Source organism: Protomyctophum bolini, assembly GCF_963924005.1.
Source record: "Protomyctophum bolini genome assembly, chromosome: 4".
Classification (NCBI taxonomy): Eukaryota; Metazoa; Chordata; class Actinopteri; order Myctophiformes; family Myctophidae; genus Protomyctophum; species Protomyctophum bolini.
Window position 1 is genome coordinate 44,785,243 of NC_137865.1, and position 21,666 is coordinate 44,806,908.

General features: G+C 44.0%; 2 protein-coding genes across 3 annotated transcripts in view; both read left to right on the forward strand.

Annotated features, from left to right (window-relative positions):
• Window positions 1-866, forward strand: part of jph3b (junctophilin 3b) — a gene marked incomplete at its 5' end in the record, with an annotated part of 49,018 nt that extends 48,152 nt beyond the window's left edge. Inside the window, one exon of the mRNA XM_080762256.1 lies at window positions 551-866. Coding sequence (XP_080618382.1) covers window positions 551-631 — 81 coding nt within the window. The 3' untranslated portion in view covers window positions 632-866. The remainder of the gene's footprint in view (window positions 1-550) is intronic.
• A 5,113-nt stretch (window positions 867-5,979) lies between these two features.
• Window positions 5,980-21,666, forward strand: part of zcchc14 (zinc finger, CCHC domain containing 14) — a 43,476-nt gene continuing 27,789 nt past the window's right edge. For both annotated transcript variants that reach the window (XM_080761587.1, XM_080761588.1), the window contains exons 1-4: window positions 5,980-7,558; window positions 9,918-10,145; window positions 20,932-21,111; window positions 21,262-21,304. In XM_080761587.1, the coding sequence (XP_080617713.1) occupies window positions 7,055-7,558; window positions 9,918-10,145; window positions 20,932-21,111; window positions 21,262-21,304 (955 nt within the window). In that variant the 5' untranslated portion in view covers window positions 5,980-7,054. The remainder of the gene's footprint in view (window positions 7,559-9,917; window positions 10,146-20,931; window positions 21,112-21,261; window positions 21,305-21,666) is intronic.

The window sequence follows — 21,666 nt, forward strand, 5'->3', positions numbered from 1 at the left end:
CAACCGTTAACCTGCAGTGGGAAATCTAGCCTGAGCTATATTATATAATGTAGTGTTTTTGTTTTTGTGAAACTGATATCCATGTTACGATAAATTTAGAACAGCAGGTCCTTTTATTCTGCACATTGTGTACAAAAAGGAGTAAATCGTTTTGGAATGACCGAACGTCTAAAAACAGCTCAGAAACAATAGAATCTACTGTCTATAGCTGTTCAGCTATCGGGTCACACGGTTACCCCAATGGTGCAGCAGAACCCACATCAACCATTTCACAAGACCATTTTGATCTTGTCTTATCATTGGCCTCCTTTTAAAACACACTACGGTAAGTGAGTGGGAGAAGGAGGGAATTCATATTATAAAAGAAGTGTGGGTCCTCATTTCAGCATTGTAAGGAACCCGTCGCTCTGTTTCTTCTGACACCAGTACTGTATATTCAGACTGCATGGTGGATGCTGTGTGTATGTGGGACGGGTATATGTGTATATTTGTTTATTAACCCGCTCCTTCTCTCTCTCTCTCTCTCTCTCTCTCTCTCTCTCCTACGCAGGCCTACAGCTCTATCCTGGTTGTCATGGTGATTCTGCTCAACATCGCAGTGGCCGTTTTGTTTATCCACTTTTTTATTTAAAGACACTACTGACACTTTCGGAGTCCACCTATCTATGCTATGACGACTATAAATTCATATGTTATATGATGAACCCGCTGCCTCTCCTTGGCGTTCCCCGTGGCGAGAAGGCTGCGCCCCGGGGCTGAAAGGAACGTCGCTTGCAGCCTGACCTGCAGGCTGCAACGACTGTGTTACCTATAGTGGGCTAACCCGTTCCAAACCCGAGGCCGGAGATTGTCCCCGAGAAGCTGGTTAAACAACACACAGTCCAAAGGAGTGGACTGAAAAAGCGGGGTCAGCTAGTACAGGTAACTGGACTAAAGAAGAGCTCACAGTCTACAGAGAATTGGTCTGATATGAGTTTAAACATTATGGACTCGATTGGGCAAAAAAAACCAATAAAACAAACGGTCCAAATTCCAAAGTAGGCTGAACTAGCCACCTGAACTAGCCACCTGGCCTGGCTAGCTACCAGGCCAGGTGAGATGCAGCCGGGCATCGTCACAGCGAAGATGTCTACTTCCACTGTCTGCAGAGAGGACTGTTTGTCGACCAGGCCAGGTGAGATGCAGCCAGGCCCCCCACCAGAGCGCCTGGCCAACGCTGAAGCCGCCGACCCCCCCCCTACTGGTCAAAGCTGGAACTGCAGGCGTGCATGCAGCACGAGTAAACAGTAAAAGCTGGGGTTTAACACGGATCGCTCGTCAGCACATTTTGCCGACCAAATGTTGGTTGGTGGTCAAATCTAAAAAAAAAGAAAATAGAGCATTCTTCTTCTGGGTCCTTCAAACGCCACTGAGCAACTTCCATTGAAATGAACAGTGGGGGCGGGGCTGTCCGCCCTCTAGATTATAACTCTATGGATGCACCAGGCCAGGTGAGATGCAGCCCTCTAGATTATAACTCTATGGATGCACCAGGCCAGGTGAGATGCAGCCCTGCATCGTCACAATGAGACGGCTATACTTCCACTGTCTGCAGAGAGAGAGAGAGGACTGTTTGCGACAGACTTTTACATCCTCAGATCCTAGTTTTTTCGACAGATTTGTAACTTAAAAAAAAAAAAAGTTTATTTATGAATTTCTGAATTCATTTTCTCTCATGTACGATATGTTAATGGATATATTCTTCATTTTGTATAACACTCCCCCAAGGCCCCACCGCCCCCCCCCCCCCTCTTTATAATCCTTTCTTATTGGTTCTCTCGCTTTTCCAGGTGTTGTTACCTGTGTGTGTGTGTGTGTGTGTGTGTGTGTGTGTGTGTGTGTGTGTGTGTGTGTGTGTGTGTGTGTGTGTGTGTGTGTGTGTGTGTGTGTGTGCGTGTGCGTGTGCGCGTGTGTGTTGACTGACTCAGAGCAGTCACTATATGCTGCCTGGGTATCTGGCACTTTAGGGAAGAACAGATTGATGGAAGACGACCTATTGCTCTTCTTTGAATGACATCATTTCCTTTATAGTCGCCACGCCACCACCCTACAACCCCCCCCCCCCCCCCGCCCTGTGGTCTCCTCTAATCCATGTCCCTCTAACTCTTCATCTACCAACTCTCTCTCTCTCTCTCTCTCTCTCTCTCCTCACAGCAGCTATCCTTCCTGTTGTCTCCTCTCATCCCTTGTGTGTCGTGTGTGTGTGTGTGTGTGTGTGTGTGTGTGTGTGTGCGTGCGTGTTGGCGTCACTGTTAAATTTGACAGCAAATTTCCGTCCTATTTTTGTCATCTAAAATGGTTTAGTCCTAAACTTGTGTTAGCGACTAAATATCAAAATCTTTGTCTTTTCGTCTTAGTCTAGTCAACAAAATAACACAAACAAACACACACGCACACACAGCCAGTGATGGCTGCGTGTGTGTGTGTGTGTGTGTGTGTGTGTGTGTGTGTGTTTGTTTGTTTGCGTGGTCTCCCAGTAGCTCAGTGGCCTTTCATGTTGCGGGTGAACTTTACAGGACACAAGTACACCAGGACACTGTCACTGTTCATCCTTCTCCTGCTGCCCACTAATACCGCCCGCTGACTCATGCTCTCTCTCTCTCTCTCTCCCAGTGGTGGAAAAAGTTAAAGTATCAATATACTGCAATGTAGAATACTCCGTTACAACAAGTAAAGGTGATGTACTTGAGTGAAAGTACAAAAGTAATGGTATCAAAATGTACTTAAAGTACCAAAAGTAGAAAGTATATACTCATTATGCAGAAGGTCCCATTTCACAAGTTTTCAAATTCATAAGAATCTTTTGGAAAAAAAATAACATATCTACAAGCTCACAGGCCACGGGCATGGGCTTCACAAATTGGACATAAACCACCAAAGCAACATTGGTTGAAAAGGAAGTCGCATGTTCATCAAGATTTAGTCCGTTGTTTCTTTATTATCTTCCTTAATAACAATACCTACATATTGTTATTTGTCGTACATCCAAAATAATTGTGGATTCCCGGGTAACCAAAGATTGAGGATGAACCTAATGTTCTGCTGTTCTGTTGAACAGAGACGAGAAGATGCAAAACAAGCTCCTGCCACTCCCAAAACGTACCTCTGTGTCGACTGAGACAACCAGCCGTTTTTTCTTAGCTATATATTGTATTTGCAAGATGTCTGGGGGGAAAAAAAGGGGGGGGGGGGGGAAAGCCACCTGCCTTGTTTTTGTAAAGCAAATTTATACTGTACAAAAAAATGCATGCATTATGATATGTATGTCCTTTGTGTGTCAAAGCTCTGAAAGCAGAAATACTTTTAATGTTTTGGGAGTGGCAATATTTTGGGGAGTTGGCAGTTAAAGTGTGTGTGTGTGTGTGTGTGTGTGTGTGTGTGTGTGTGTGTGTGTGTGTGAGACATCGGTAACAACTTGGAAGAGCAGGAACTGATATCGTTTCTGCTGCTGTACAGGGCACACTCTGGCACTCTTCTTTCCATTTGGGAATGAACACTTATGATTTACAGTGGTGATTATTTCTGATTACTTAGTGCTTTACACTGTGCCTGGGTCCCATGGTTGAGATGATACCCTATTGACCATATTCACACGAGTGTGTAAGAACGAATGCCGCGTTGCAAAATATGCCCGATTGTGTCTGGGGTCACCAGGCTGTTTTAACCCATTTTGGGCGGGATCCCCTTTTGGTGTTTTAAGCATTATGCTATGCTTTAGCTATTGAAAAATAGCAGATCTACAAGCTCGTAGCGCGCCACCGAGTGTCGCGCTACGAGCTTGTAGGTCTGCTATTTTTTTGAAAAATCGATTTTTAGAATCAGGTCAAAATGGGTTAAAACATGGACAACAGGCTGTGTGGTGTGCTACCAGCCTGGTGATGAACAGGCCCTGTATGGTACTGTACTGTACAGCCCTGTACTGTACGGTGATGAACAGGCCCTGTACAGACAGTACGCCCCACCCAGATCCCTTTTACTCTGCAGCATGCTACAGCATGCCCAGCTCTTTCTCTCTCTCTATCTCTATCTCTCTCTCTCACTCTCTCTCTCCTACTCTAGGTTTAATATCCTTTCTTTCTTGCTTTTACTTTCTGACTTTTCATCCTTTTACTTTCCTGAGACTTCTTCTTACTCTGTTTTGTTTTTGAGTTCTGTGGAGAAAATAATGAAAGTGTTTGAAAGATATCGACCGAGTCTTGTCGTTTCTTTATAGGCTTTGTGTTTCTTTAGGCTTTTTGCCTTTTTTTTACACTCCGCCTATATATTCTCAATCTTCTTTCTCTCTGACAGTCAACCTGTGTGTGTGTGTGTGTGTGTGTGTGTGTGTGTGTGTGTGTGTGTGTGTGTGTGTGTGTGTGCACGTGCGTGCGTGCGTGCGTGCGCGTGGTAGAGAGAGCATCCCTGATGTGGAGGAAGTGAAACAGGCCATGTTGGGAGGGATCGAGGGGTAGTTACTATAGCAACCTTGCTTGAACTGTCCTCCGTCACAAGAGGGGCGGGGCCAGGGTAGAGAGGCGGAGCTTATCTCTAGAGGGCTATACCTTCTCAATGAGAGGGATAGCAGGGGGCGAACTCGTAAGAAATAACCAAGATTTGGCCTAAAAATGGCCATAGCCGTCATCACAAATGTGATGAGGTCAGCACATTTGGGAACATTTGGGCAAGTGGCTATGGCCGAATTTTGCCCAAGGAGTGTTTTCGTGCAAAACTAATGCTTGGAATGGATTCAGCATCATGAAAACCCCCTAGTTACATGTTACTTAAAGCATAATGAAAATTTGGAAATCTTGCCTTATATTGGTTGTTAATGGTACCCCAACTTTCAGCAGCTGTCACAAAGTTTCCCAAGGGAGTTGGGTTGGAACAAATTTATATGTTATAGTAGCCACCTTTATGTACACATTTGTGAAGAAAGCTAGTGGTAAGCATTTCTTTTGCAGATTTGCCACACATTTCGCTAATTTTCTTTAACTATAAGTCCCCATCGATGTAATGTGTTGATCTGTTCCACCATGCGTCAACAAGGTCTTATAGTGCCATCTACTGGAGCAACATGTTCATTACAAGATCCGAGCATTGGAGGACATTTGAGGTGGCAGTCAAGATGGTATATTTTCACAACAGTAAAGATTACATCTATGGCTGTTGAACAGTATTTTTCCGATGGGAATGAAGTTTGAAAATATTGGATTAATTGGGGTGCATACTTAGTTTAGACTAGTCATTGGTTAGACATGGGTTAAGGTTAGATTTAGGGTGAGGGTTTGAGATTGTAGTTGTAGGACTAATGACTGGTCTAACTCTAACCAATGACTATCTAAACCAAAAACTGTCTAAACTAAGTACTGCACCCGATTAATTTAAATGTCTCTAGTTTTTCTTGTTCATGTTGGACTACTACAAATCTCACTGCAAACTTAAGCAGTCTTTGGCGCCACCGTCTGCAACAATGACGACATGGAATTACCTTTATCTTCGCCCAGTTCCAAGTTCCAACTGTAGTATAATGGTCTGGTGAACTTTCTCCCTTTTATATTCTTTGCTGTGCAGTAGTGTGTGACTTTGTTTGGGGAAAGTTTAGTTTGGTGTCCCCAAAATGCTCTTTGACACCTTTAAAAATAACCCACAAAGCGATCCAATCAAATGGAACGGATTGCTGACTGTAAAAAGAAATGTGCATGAGCGCTATAGAAAAACATATGAAATAGCAGCAGGGCCATCGGATACACTCCTAGCCAATCATAGGAGTAGCTGTAGATACAGACAAGACTTCGCTCCAATCAGAGCTGCTATTTCTAGACGTTATGCCGCTTTGACGAGCAGAGTTATAAGGGATAATGTTATACACAGCTGTTTTTCCATGGCAGAATGAAGAAGGGGGCGTATTTCTGGATTTGCAGTAACTTAAACCATGGACATTGGACAAACATGATTCTCAATGCTGTTTTCCCATAATGGTGCTGCTTGCTGCTTGAGCGGCAATAAGGACTGCTATATTTGTATTTTCACTTCGGGAGCAGTAACAGCCTATATGGCTGCAGTAGTTTTGTTTTTAAACTTTAACCCAGCAGCACAGTCGGGCAGTATAGTATCGGTTGAAGGCAATAGGGCTTTATGGTTTTGTTTATTGCCGACGCGGTGCCTCACAAGTTCATGCCGAAACCATGAGGATTTAGGATATCACCTAAATATACAGTCAGGAAGGAGGAATTTTCCCTGCAGTTGGATTTGGAGAAGCGCCGCATGCAGCCAGACCGTGGTGGAACAGAACCGTCAAAGTATAAACGATATGTTTGAGTCATAAATGACCCCGCGTGGAATGAAACGGCGCGTTTTTATTCCACTCTGCTCCTCCAGGAAAGACCGTGGACGTGGGTTCTGGCTGGAGGGTATGGTCTGTCTGACAGTCTGACACATTCACACACAGACAGAGAGAGAGAGAAAGAGAGAGAGAAAGAAACAGCAGGGGAATATTTCGTTGCGTGGCTCGTCGTTCATGTTTAAAACCAACACGCTTTTTGATGATATTGGGATGATGATGCGAGCTGTTGGACAGATTATGGATGTTATTAAAAGGCGGCCTGTGCCGCGTTCTGCTGCTCCTCTACAAACAAAGGGAACGTTTTCGCTTCTTCTATTTCCCTTTTTATTATAATTGTATGTGGATGAATTGTGCTACATAGGCATGTTTATCCAATGAAAAACTTCACAGCGTTCACCTAACTACTCAGGTGAAAGTTTACCAAGTCGCCGCTGCGTTTTTTGGGCACTCGAGTAGCACATTGCACGCACGGCACGCGTGCGCAATTACGCACACGTATAGACACGCGTTTCCTTTGTTGTGAAGTTTACTTTCAAACAATAGCCTCCATTAAATCTACACCACACATTTGATTTTCCTTTTTTTGTTTTGTTTAACCTAAACCAAGCCTATACGCGTCGCGTGGCTATAATATCACACACCGACACCACCGCCGACCAACGTTGATGTAAATGTAGTGGGTCTGGTCCTGTGATGATGGTGGAGAACCGGAGCTCCTGGGTCCAGAGGGAAGGGGTGTACCGCTGGTTCTCCTCGCTGTCCTCGGCCCTCCGAGCGGAGTTCCTGTGCGGCCTGCTGGACCTGTGCGTGCCCGTGGAGCTGCGCTTCCTCGGCTCCTGTCTGGAGGACCTGGCCCGCAAGGACTACCACAGTCTGCGGGACGCCGAGATCAAGGCCAACAACCCGGCCGACCTCTCGGGGCTGACCGACGTCACGGACGAGGTGGTGCGCAGCAAGCTGCTCGTGTCCCTGGCCCTGCTCGGCTCGGACAACCGCGAGGCCGCGGGCGTCCTGTACCGCACGCTCACGCACATCGACACGGTGATCCACAACTATGGGCTGCCGCTCAACAGCGACGGGCGGACCGAGGAGCAGTTCCTGCTGCTGTTCACCATGGCGTCCAACCACCCGGCCTTCAGCTTCCACCAGAAGCAGGTGTTGAGGCAGGAGCTCAGCCAGATACATGACATACTGCAGGTGAGTGAGTGACAGAGAGAGAGAGAGAGAGAGAGAGTGCACACATCTCAATTGAAGGGTCGGCGCTTTAAGGTTAAAATAGTCTACTTTAACTGCTAGGCTGCAACTGCTGAGACAACACTTGTATCACCTTTTGTTGCTGAAGGGATTAAGGGGAAATAATAATTAGTGCCTGTTTCAATTATCATCTGAACTAAAACCAGTGCAATGTTTTGGTGCCAGCACTTCTAAATATGAACCGTATAAATATTATAAAGCCATGATCAGATGTCACAATTCTTGGCATATATAATATTATATTTTCCCGCAGGCTTGACATAAATGTGCATTGGAAGGTTCTTTATTATTATTTTCTGGCATGGCTCCTGAACAGTACTATTAACCAGTTGTTATTGTTTCCTCCCTTTACTGGTACTGGTACCCAATTTCTTACAAGCTCCAAATCCGGGAATCTGAGGTCACTCAATCTCATTGGCTGCCTGCCCTGTCTATACCAGATCCTTATTCTGATCATAACCACACTAAACCCGTACGGGCCTGCCTGAGGGCCGGAAGCTTTAGAACCTATTTTGGGGCGGGAACCCCTTTTGGTGTTAGCATTATGTTATGCTTTAGCTATTGAAAAATAGCAGATCTACAAGCTCATAGCGCGCCACCGAGTGGAGCGCTACGAGCTTGTAGGTCTGCTATTTTTGAAAAATCGTGAAAATGTGCCTCAAATTTGGAATATATTTTTCAACTTTTTAACTCAAATCTTTGCTTCTGGGGAGGTCCCTGCACAACATATTTTCAGATGGGGGTCGGAGGCCAATTACAGATAATTTTGGGGGTCCTTGACATGAAATATTGAGTGATATAGGCCTAGAAACATAGGTATTTCAGAAAACTGTCAGGATTTAGAAGACATGGCCTAAATGGGTTAATATCTCCTTTGGGCAAGGGGGATTCCCCTCTGGATATGAGCAGTAGTTATTCAGTTTCCACTTTCCAATGAGTGAGACCCAACTTGGGTCGGCAGAGGGGTACGAATGTAGCAGTGGACTACACTCTGCTACAGCCTGAAGACAACTAACAGGCAAGAAACCTCAAATCTCCCTGGACCAAAGGGGATGCTCCTTTGGCTGAGCAGTATAGGCCTATAGTTGTTTCTGATACCAGAAGCAAAGATATGAGTTCAAAATGTTTGCTGTGAAAGAGAATATATATTCAAAGATTTGCACACGTATTCACGATTTAAAAAAAACAGCTAAAGTATGAAATAATGGTTAAAAGTGGTTAAAAGCTAAAGTGGCATGGATAATGGGTTTAAACTCAAAATTCTCTGCATAATATAATGCATTGTGGGCTTGATGATGCCAATGATTTCAGGAGCCACTACCTATATTCACTCTCACTGAGTTTAATTCTCTTTTATGGTTTGATTCATGTTCATCCTTGCTCTCCCCGACTGTCCCCCTGCCATCGTTTTAGTTTCTCTTCATAGAAACAACACTTTACAGCACTTTTCTTTACACCTGCAAATCTGTGATGTGACAATAAAGTTACAATTTAGGCATTTAGCAGACGCTCTTAATCCAGAGCGATTTACATCAAGCAATAACAAAAAGCATGACATACATCACATACTGTACATAGTTATCATGAAACATGCGTAAGCTAAGAACGTAACAGTGGAGTATCTATATAATGAAACCATATATATAAACTAAAACTATACATACTATACTATATTATACTATACATAATTGTACTATAAAGTGCTATGACTACATAAAATGCAATTCTACTGCTGTCTACGTAACATGCTATAAGTCTGTATAAAATGCTATCTAAGTCTAAATAAAGTGCTATCTAAGGGGCTAGGGCAATATACTACGGGCCATGATGGAGTCTGAAAAGCTGGGTTTTCAAACTAAGGCGGAAGATTGGGGGTGAGGCTGCAGTACTGACTGCAATGGGAAGTGCATTCCATAGTTTTGGAGCCAGAAGGGAGAAGAGTTGGGGACGTGTGGAGCGTTGTCCCGGCGTTTTTAGTGAGGGTACTTCCAGCTTCCCTGCGTTGGCTGATCTGAGTGCGCGGGAGGGTTTGTAGGGTTCGATCATACTTGTAAGATATGGGGGAGCCAAGTTAATCCTGAATCAGAATTCACTTTATTGTCACAAACTTTTCCAGTCAACATTTAAAAGAGAGATTAGATGTTTGCCCAGGACCCAAACTAGTGAAAATATCAGATCTACAAGTAGTAGAAGTAAAAGAAAATGGGATGTTTACTCGAGTCGTGACCCACAACTGGGTCCCGATCCACTGTTTGGGAAACAGTGGATTAGAGTGATGTCATCCATCCATCCGCCCCTATAGGTGAGCGGTGGGGGAGGAGAGGGCCAGGCAGCGGGGCCCAGTGGGGATCGAACGGCTGTCTGCTATGCCCAGCAGCACCATCACCACCATCACCATCAGACTGTGTCTGTGGCCCATCCGTCGCTGTGTCCTGCCACCTGTGCCATTCCTGATGCCAACACCGCCTACATGCAGCCCCAGCAGCCCTCCTGCCAACCCTGTCACACACACTGCTCATGCTGGCACAAGGTAGGAACTGGCAGAATCAGTGGTGTGGGTCCGTGTCTCTCTGTGTGTCTGTGTCTGCCTGCACCTGCCTGCCTGCCTGCCTGTCTACCTGCGTGCCTGTCTACCTGCCTGCATGGATAAATTAGCATAGAGGACTTTACCGTGCATGCATTAGTCTCAGTGTATTTGGGTATCAGTGTTTGGCGTGACATTACTCACTTTAACCATGGCATGTGAACCCAGGCATCCCTATCCCTGGAGCTAACATTTGGCGAAAATGGCAGATCTGTAATCTCTTTCCATGCAAATCGACCCTGGCAATGGTAGAACGTGTCAGATAAAGGTCATACCTGTGACTAATTCATACTGGCAACACTCCTAATGTGAAAATCCAAATTGAAGGACAATCTGGATATGCCCTGATTAGTGATTACCTTCATCCAGAATTTTTCTCCAAGTTTCCAAAAGTACGTTTAGATTAGTTGTTTGCTATTGTGTTAATGTGTAGGCAGTCGCAGAGAATATATACTGTATGGAGTCAATTAAAATGTCATTGCACCTCTTCTTTATCATGTAGAAAATAAACAGTCGTGGCACAAGTAAGTGCTCCCTGTTAAACATGTGTAACCAACTATCAACACATCAGATCCTGTGTGTGTGTGTGTGTGTGTGTGTGTGTGTGTGTGTGTGTGTGTGTGTGTGTGTGTGTGTGAGTGAGATCAATCCTGTTTTACACTGTGTGAACATAACGGACTGTCAGAGCTCTGGTTTAGATGTGCAACCAACCATCAACACGTCTGTGTGTGTGTGTGTGTGTGTGTGTGTGTGTGTGTGTGTGTGTGTGTGTGCGCGCGCTAGGGATTCTGTGCATGTGTATATGCGGTAAATAGAGTCAAAGCGGAACTGTACAAGCAAGTAATCAGAATAATGAGTAATCTAATCGTCTGTAACCACATATCGTTCACATTATAGACTGTTATCAGATGGCTCAGACCACATCCAAGTCAGATCTCTGTCTAGTGTCTACACGTTTACACATTGTTTTTAAGTGGTTAGACACAATCGGATAGCAATCTGATTACTCAAGATGCGTTTTGATACAAAGTGTAAACAGCTTAATTAAGACATCGACGCTCATACAGTATATCAAAATATACTGTAGGTCATCTTGCTTGACAAAATAATGTTGAAGAACCCCCTGAAAAGTATAGAAGAAGATCAGATGTTTTAGTAATTATTCACACCAATATCATTCACAAACCTGATGATGGGACGTACTCAGAGTGAGTTAACTTTTTAATTATTTCTTCTCCATGTCTTTACAATGAAGGACAAACGTTTCGGCTATCCAGCCTTTGTCAGTGTAATTCATCTTTTTTTATGTTTTTACCAATTCATGTACATTGCTAAAAAGTACATTTTTGGTAATAGAAGGTGACGCAAATGGGGGAAGGAGAGAGGGGGGAAGATAGATCCGGAGAGGGATGGAAAGGAAGGGTAGAGGAAGGAAATGGGGGGGGATCCCATCCCAGTGAGGATAGTTGTTTATAAACATGCTGTTACTGTACTGTCACATCTGGAATAGTCATGGAGAGAGAAGAGGAGGCGGGGCCAGAGAAGAGCCAAACTATTAAAGGGGAATTTCTCCCTAACCCCTAACTTTTTTTACAAAAGTAAGTTGATAATTATGTATATTGACCAAAAAATATATAAAGAAATAAATAAATATATAGGGTGCTGGTCCTGGAGCTGCTCCTTCAGCTGCTCCTGGAGGGGGTCTAACGCTAGAACTCCTATTCAATCGCGCAATTGGTTTTTGTTTTTTGTTCACATCTGTTCTAGTTGATGTGACAGCAACACCCCAATGCATTGTTGACACTGCACACTTCCTGGTCTACGTGAGCTGACGTAGAAGCAGCTGAAGGAGCAGCTCCACGACCAGCGCCCTATATCTTTATTTATTTTTTTAATATATATTTTTGGTCAATATACATAATTACCAACTTACTTTTGTAAAAAAGGGTTGGGGAGAAATTCCCCTTTAAAGGGCCACTTCACCCCTGACACAACCTGATCTTATTTTAATGTTAATGGTATTTGTAATAGATAACAGTAGCACAATTTGAAATTTGCACCCTTTGACCAGAAAAATAATGAAGTCTGTGCATTTGACTAGGGGTTGACTGGATTGCTGAATTCCTACAATGCCCATAATGCTTTGCTGCTGTTCCTCAGGGGGAGGCTGCGTGTAGGTGTGACTTTATCCTCCCATTTTCTAAAAACAACAAATACACATGGAAGTGACCCAGTGTTGCCATGTCTGCTTATTATAAGCAACTTTGGGCTTATTTGTGTTGCTTGTAAATATTGGTGGTTCACTGGTTTCTTTTTTTTGGCTTGTTTCTAAAATGTAGTTGATATTTGGGCTTTCTTCCAAATGTTTTTTACACCAGTGGTTCTCCATGAACATGCCAAGGACCCCCAAATCAATTTGTATTTTTCCACGTAATTTGTGCCATGGAGCCCTCTATTAGATATGTGTTCAAATGTTTCAAAGATATTCCACATTTGCACTTTATCCACTCAAAGTTTTTTTTAAATAGCCGGCTTATGTGCCTATAATATGTGCATAATATAAATAACCAAAAGTATATGTGCATAATTTGTTTTTGGGCTTGTTTGCACTTTGCATGGACATGGTTGCTTATTTCTCTCACAAAGTCAAATAACTGGCAACCTTCACAGCTTGCAGAACTTTTTGCAAGAATAATAACAAACCTGACGTTGTTGACTCATAACTGTCATAAGTCCACTTTTTGCTAGCTTTTTTGGAGTGGATGACTGAAAAACATGACATGAAGCCCTTTCTTGTACAACGTGAAGTCTGCTTCTACTTTTTCTTGAACCAGTAAACGGTTGGATTGGTTTTGGAAGAAAGTATTCACTCTTCAGGAATTAGACAGAGCCGCTGCAGACGCATCAACGGCATCATGCTTACGGTTGAAAATTGTCATGTAGCTTTTTATGGCAAAGCAAACTAAATATATATAAATTACCATAGTATCACTAAACAAACGTGTTTTTCCTCAGAATTGTTTCCTCATTCCCACACCATGAAGAAAGTCTGTGATTGACATTGAAGGGAGATATAATGCATTTTATAATAAAACAAAATTTACGTTTCATATTCATGTGCGACTACCAATAATTACATGTTTCATTGTAACATTGTGTCATCATGCTTTTAATTAGTGGATATGGTAACATATTATGTTTTAGGCATACTGTAGCCTACATAGTTCAACTGTATAGTAAGCAATCCCCAGCAAAATGAAATCGTTCAAATGAACACTATATGGGATTTGGGGTGCAACCTTTTTTTCATTGTTTACATATAGTCAATGAGCAGCAAGCAGGTGTACATCATGTAAACATTTTATTAGATAACTTCATTATAGCGGTTTTAGTTTTGAAATGATGACATGAAGGCTTGGAAAATGGAATGTTCTTCTTTATAGGTGAACACAACTCTTCAGCAGTTCCTCTCACGTTTTGAAGGCTGAAAACGACATCCGTATTGTCTGTCCTCATGACTCCTGTAAATGAGAGAACAATCAACAATATATGGCCATCATCTTTCCGACGTGAAGCCTGATTTATACTTTGTTGCATGCATGACGTTGGTGCACCGAAAATAACAGACCTACAAGCTCACAAAGTGTCAAATCCGCGATGCGCTGTGAGCTTGTAGACCTTCTATTTTCGGGACGTAACGATATGATAGAACATGGCTGCGTCTATGAACTGGAATCTTGATATGAAACAAATCTAGTACTACAACATTCTGAACAGTCTGAAATACACATACATAGCCTAGCTACTACCCTAACTTTATACATCTCTCACATTAAAGCAATCGATTGCTAGATTATGCAAGTTTACATAATGTTTACACTTTGCAGAAATACTATGGTTCACATGACGCTCGCTCGTATGACAGTCATGTTTCAGGGCTACATAAATACTTACTTGACAAGTAAAAGATATCCAGGGCCAGGCCCCCTGCATGCTGAATGCTCGTTTCATCTGTGCCGGGGTTGCTCTTCTGTGTATTCCGGTTCAAATAAATATTGTCCATGGAGTCCGTGGATCAATATATCACTCTGCACTGCAAACGCCATGATAATAGTAAAGTAATACAAACAATCGGAGTGAGGAATGCATCGGTGGGGGTGGCTGGGGTTGTAGGTGGAACGGAGTAGAGACTACTAGGGACACCCCTCGGGGCTGTCTTCAGGTGTAGGTGTAGCCGTGTGTAGGTGACGCGCATACGCTAGGGTGACGCGAGGTTAGACTGTTGTAGTCCGGAGGGGAGGGGCCACCGTGTTTGTGACGTACATAACATGAAGAACTAACCAGGATATCTGAAAACAGAGATTGCGCACAGAAAAACCCAGGAAAAGTGTTTCTAGTGCCCTAAACATCATTAAAATAAGATCAGGTTGTGTCAGGGGTGAAGTGGCCCTTTAAGAATATCCAGAGAGGAGATCAAGACAGAGGGAGAGAGAAAGAAAAGTAAGCAAATTATTGCAAGACATCCCTGATGATGTCACGTGATGTCACGAAACCTGGGCGTCATATATGGGGGCATTCCCATGTATGGGGGTTTTTAGTGACTGACTGATGGGAAATGTATATGATTTCATAGTAAATGCAACCTGCAGTCACAATAAATACGCTTGCCTGGGACCCAAACTAGGGTCCCGCGTTGTAGGTTGGCTACTTATTCTTAATCACTTAAACACATCAAATGTATGGAATTTCTTTGATTTCTTCATAAAATTACTGGGAAAAACATTACATTTGTTTTTTAATTCATGATAGTTTTTGCTTTTTTTGGCCATGTTTTTTGAAAATGTTTTGAAATAATAATAATTAAAAACAAAATATAGGAAACAAAAACAAACAACGGGACCCATAAAAATGTGTCCGCGACCCACAGATGGGCCCCGAGTCCATGCAGTGTTTGGGAACTGCTGCTCTGCAGCTCTGCCTTCCTCTGTGTGCGTCTCTCTCTCTCTCTCTTGCACAGCAATACTTGCACAGCAGAGCAGAGTAGAGCAGGCCAGCATGCTGCTTATTGCTGCTTCAACATGTGTGAGCAGTGAAGGGAAAGTACCCCGCTCGCTCGCTCTGAGAGGAGAGCGTTTGTATTTGGTGTTTTGTTGCTCTTGGCTTCTGCTTCGCGCAGGTCAGCACATTTCTCTATGCTGAAATCAACTCACTGTGGTGTGTGTGTGTGTGTGTGTGTGTGTGTGTGTGTGTGTGTGTGTGTGTGTCTCCAGTGAATCACCAGGAAGTTTTAAATGCGCTCTCTCTTTCTCCTCACGGCGTGCTCAGAAGAACAGGCTTGCAGTGTGAAGCAGAGCAGTTGCGTACTGTACAGTAGACAGTTAATACAGCACAGTACAGTATCTACAGTAGATGGTTACGTGTAGTTGCACAGGAAGAGCCTCAGAGTTTTTAAGTGCAATGGTGTAAAAACATTCATCCAATTATTGGACCTGTATAATTTAACTATAATCTTTTCCCAGTATGTCTTTGCTAAAACTTCTCACTGCAATAAAATATATTCCCCTGAACCAATATAGCCTCGATAAGCACAACAAGTACAGGTGTTCTGATTACAGGGCTGCCAAAGTGTTGACAGTCCAATGAGCCCATGCCCAGATGAGGTGGGAACGCGTATGTTTGCATGAGTGCGTGCGTGCGTGTGTGTGTGTGTGTGTGTGTGTGTGTGTGTGTGTGTGCGTGTGTGTGTGTGTGTGTGTGTGTGTGTGTGTGTGTGGCACGCTCGCTCACAGCCACACACGCGAGAGAGAGAGAATGAGAGAGCCTGTAGATAGTTCTGAGGAGTCCCTCTCAGAGCTAAATGAACAGATAATTACACAATACTTTAATATGTTGGGAGGTGTCCCTCCCAACTTGCTCCGGGCAATAGAGACCATGTATGCAGGAACACAAGGTGGTGACCCCAGATGGCGACAGTGATGAGTTTGACATCCTGGCCCCCTTCCTCTTTGTCATAGTCCTGGACTACACACTCAGGAAGGCTATCGGTGGATGAGAGCAGGATCTTGGCCTCACTCTTACACCAAGGAGGTCAAGAGGACACCCTGCAGTAGTCCTGACAGGCCTAGACTACGCGGATGACATCAGCCTGCTCTCCAACCACATGGAGCAAGCACAGGAGCTCTTGAGCAGAGTCAGAGTGTGCCAAGTTTGGCCTTCGGCTGAATGCCAAGAAAACTGACAGTATAACATCCAAACGGAACATCCACCTCTCACAACAGGAGGCACTGCTCTGAAGGAAGTCAATGACTTCAAGTACTTGGGCTCATGGGTCAACTCAACAGAGCAAGAACTAAAAGTGAGGAAGGCACTTGCATTGAGGGCCCTGCATGGCATGGCCATGTATGGAACTCCAACCTCCCCCGACAAATCAAACTCGGCTTCTTCCACGCGACGGTAGAATCTGTTCTCCTATATCCTATCTCCCAACTCTGCAGAAGGCTCTAGACAGTTGCTACACCAGAATGTTACGTGTAGTGCTCAACATCAGCAAGAGTACACATGTTTCCAACGAGAATCTGTATGCCGGAATATTCAGGGTGAGCGACAAAATAGCAGCCAGGAGAATGTGACTCGCAGGACACTGTCAAAGACACCAGGAGCTGCCAGCCAGCAAACTGGTGCTGTGGGAACCAACACATGGGCACCGGTCACGATGACGTCCCATACTAACATATGTGGATGTACTCAAGAAAGATGCAGGAGCCAACGAGCTGGCCGGATGTATGGAGAACCGGGATGACTGGAAGCGACGATGGAAGGCTTGTCTGATGATGACCTAGAGAGAGAGAGAAAGCAGTGGTTCTCAACCAGTGGTCCAAAGACCACCAGTGGTCCTTGAGGGGGTTCCAGGTGGTCCCTGCAGTTGGTAACCAAATGGGCCCTTACAGAACTTTAACTCTCACTCTTACTCTTGCCTTTATGACCCGTAAGGGTCCATTTGGTTTCATTTTACACTTTAGTTTCGGGTCTGCAAGGCTAAATCTAATTTAATGGTGGTCCGTGGCTCAAATGCAGAATAAAGAATGGACCTCGCTGTGAAAAGGAGTGAAAACCTCTCCTTTAAACTTAAAGGATAGTAACTGACAGTAGTTACAATGGATCTCATTTAATGTCTGGGGATTTTCAGGTTGCATAGAAGCAGTGCGTTAGGCATGGCAAAGAATGGATATGCTTAAAGAGTACAACTACTAAGAGAAAGAAAAAATAATAAAGTGAACATTTATAAAAAAATAATAATAAATAGATTCATAAAGAACAGCTAGAATTAGGTCAAAGTCAAAGTCGTACGATTAGTCACACAGTTACTGCAGTGAAATTTGTTCTCTGCGTTTGACCCATCTCTTGGAGCGCTGAGCCGCAGCGTGCGCCACGCTCAGGGAACCATTAGTTGATTTGACCCCCGATCCAACCCTTTGATGCTGAGTGCCTGTCAAGCAGGGAGGCATTGGGTCCCATTTTTAGGGCGGACACTCGAACCACAAGGCCACTGTCTGGTCTGACCTAGAAACCTGCACTTGGACCGGCTGGGTTGGCATAATGTACAACCATTAATATATACAGTATGTAATCTATCACCTGTAATATGAACATATCTATCATCAATGAATGGATATTTGTACTGAGTCAGACTATCGACTGTGGATGTGACAGAGGCTGATATACGTATACAGTGTCAGCCAGACTAGACTACACACACACACACACACACACACACACACACACACACACACACACACACAATGACTTTATGGTTGCAGATATGTACTTGATTAGGTGTCTATACCTGTTGTATGATATGTATACGCTGTTCTCTGAAGCAGGGTTTACTAGCTAGCCTAGAAGTGGAAAACAAACGCAAAGAGACACAAAGACACACTGCTGTGAACCACTGCTGGTCATCAAATTATTGTCTTAGGAATGCAACAATAACAAACAAACAAACAAAAATATCTATGAATCCAAGTCTCCATGGCATGGGGTGAGTAATCAATGGGGAAACAAATCCCTTTAAGCCCTAGTATTTCATACTTTGGCTGAACTTTTTGGAAAAGTATTAGTACTTTGGTACTGCAAGTATGTGCAAGTGTGTGTGTGTGTGTGTGTGTGTGTGTGTGTGTGTGTGTGTGTGTGTGTGTGTGTGTGTGTGTGTGTGTGTAGTGTACAGTCTACTGAGAGGGGAGGAGCAGGCAGGCTTTGTTGGAGCAGCGTGCGGATGTGGCAGTAGCACTTAATTGGTTTCAGATACAGAGCATGCTTCTCTCTCTCTCTCTCTCTCTCTCTCTCTCTCTCTCTCTCTCTCTCTCTCTCTCTCTCTCTCTCTCTCTCTGAAAGCAGGAACAGTAATAGATTGGTATACTGTAGGTACATGCGGTTTTATTAGCGACGGCCATAAACAAACACGTTGCTGGAAAAGCTGCTTCCAGATGCATTGTGGGTTACATGATGGTGTTGTGTTTAACCACGTGTGTGCCTCATGCTGCTGCTGGTACGCATTTGCTGTGGTGGAAAATGTACTGGATTGTTTTACATTATTGTTTTAAAAGTTAAATTTAAGAGTAAAATTACAAAAGTATTGGCTTCAAAATGTACTTAAAGTACCAAAAGTAAAAGTACTCATCATTATGCAGAATGTCCCATTTCAAGTTTTCAAATGTTGTAAACATAATTTGAAAATAGCAGATCTACAAGCTCGCAATGGGTCGCATCACAAAGCATTGTGAGCTTGTAGGTCGGTTATTATACAAATGGCCAAAATGTATATGGACTGAAGTGGTTAATGCATTATGTGTGTGTTAATCATAATCAAAATCCACAAAGTAAGTAGTAACTAAAGTGCTCAAATAAATGTAGTGGGGTGAAAGTACAATATTTAGATCTGGAATGTAGTGGAGTAGAAGTAAAAGTATTGGAAATTGGAATTAAAGTACAAATACATCAAAATTGCACTTGTTTTGGAGCCAGAAGGGAGAAGGGTTTGGGACGTGTGGAGCATTATTGTCCCGGAGTTTTTAGCCAAGGTACTTCCAGCTTCCCTGCGTCGGCTGATCTGAGTGCACAGGAGGGTTTGTAGGGTGCGATCAGACTATATATGGGGAATTGGCGGTGCCATACTGTACCTTTGGTTGCTTTGAATGCCAGCAGAGCAGAGACATTAGACATGTGAGAATTCTTGGCTGGTTGAAAACCAGGCGAGCTGCCGGCATTTTGGATCAATTGGAGAGGCTTACCTGATGCAGTCGTTCATGTTGATTTCCAGAATGTTCCAGCTTTTTGCAACAAAACACCAAACAAACATTGAACATGGATGAATTGTAAATATATAATTCTCAGTCGTCACGATTTCAGTCATTTGGGTTCCATAAAAGCCAGCGTGTCTTCTGTGAAAGCATGCTGCGCACCAAAAATAGCAGATCTACCATCTCACAACACGTCGCAGCACGACGGGTTGTGAGCTTGTAGATCTGCTATTTTAGATTGCCTATTTTCGGTCATTTGCTGTTTTAAGATGAAACATTATTTGAAGTGATCAAACTACAGTAGCATAGAATACAAGTTTAGAAGCATCTTCCAGAAACATGAATGGTATCAGAAATGTCATAATTTCTTCAGCTGGTCAGACTAAAACATAATCATTTTCACTCTTGAGATTTTATTTTTGCTTTATTCCATGCATTGAACAGGGACGCTTGGAGAAGACTAGGCTGTTTTCGGTCCAAATGCTAACACATGCACATGGTGGGAAAATGTGAGCAGGGGATGTGACATAATCTGAGTCAACCACTACTGTCAAGGTGTGCGCTTGAGCAAAGCATTTCACACACAGACGCTAGGCCGCTGCTGTTTGATGGAGGTTGCACTGGCTGGCAGCTCCCCTGTAGCAATGAGCCAAATACATACCACATACAGTACTTCTGTCACTTCAGGCAAATGTTGTTCCGTTTGGAAGGCATTAACCCATTAAGACCTGAGGCTACAAATACCTTCTAAACCAGTAGTTCTCCAACTTGTGTCATACATATTCTGAGGAAAACCTGGAGACTTGACATTCATTGTGGTCTCATGATCAGTGTAAGAGCCATTTCTTCTCTATTTTCTATTTTCCATTTCTATGTGTTTTTGATTACGTCATTCCAAGGGCTTGGTCAAGGGCAAGGTTGGCCAGGTTACTTAATGAGAACTGATTGAATGCTCTGTTGTTGTTCTGATGTGAAGGCGAACAGTTTTTTGACTGTGAGACATGGTTTTGACACTCTTTTGTTTTATATATTTAATAGGCTACAAGTTACAGTGAATAAACATCATTTTGAACTTTAAGTCAACGTTTTGGACATCAGTCTTTTTATCACACGTCTGAACAAGATCCTCGGCTTTGGGCAACCAGTAGCCCAAAGTAATAGGACTTTGACGCTACAATCAGCATTAATAATGGTGTAAAAACGAAAGAATGTGCCACGGACAAGACCAAGTCTTTGCCCCGGACAAGACCAAGTCTTTGCCCCGGACAAGACCAAGTCTTTGCCCCGGACAAGACCAAGTCTTTGCCCCGGACAAGACCAAGTCTTTGCCCCGGACAAGACCAAGTCTTTGCCCCGGACAAGACCAAGTCTTTGCCCCGGACAAGACCAAGTCTTTGCCACAGACAAGCTGATGACCTCTAACCTTTCTGTTGCAGAGTCCAGCTAAGGAGAGCAGCCCTGCAGGATCAGGGCTGGGCTCGGCGGTCGGTGTGGTGCATCATGGGCAAGGAGGAGGAGACCAGGCCAGCTGCCAGAACGTCAGCCCTCCTCGCCCGGAGCCTCCTCCACCCCCACACCCATGTCCCACCTCGCCCCCCTCGGCGTCAGGGCAGGACGGGCCGGGGCCAGCAAAGAGCCACCAGGACGGGCCGGGGCCAGCAAAGAGCCACCAGGACGGGCCGGGGCCAGCAAAGAGCCACCAGGATGGGCCGGGGCCAGCAAAGAGCCACCAGGATGGGCCGGGGCCAGCAAAGAGCCACCTGGATGGGCCGGGGCCAGCAAAGAGCCACCAGGCCAAAGCAGGACAAGGTTGGTCTGCATCTATCTTTGATTGATAAAAAAATGAATAATGATAATAATCACAAAAGCACCAAATACTTGTTTCCACCATGGTCCATGACATTCAAACATCTAGTCAAACCCCCATCGAAGCCCTGTATACAACGATCGTTGTGTCAGCAAAGCTTGTGGAATTTTGAAGGACCCAAGCCTGTTTGAGATGCTGCCGCATGGAAAACGCTTCAGCAGTCTCAAAGCCTCTGGGAATAGATTGCAAAAAAGCTTCTTTCCTCGAATAGAACAATCAGATACCGGGCAAAGAAAAACGCTAGCGCAATACTACTACACCATATGCACTACTAGTAAACCCCAAAATCCATATATATTGCACT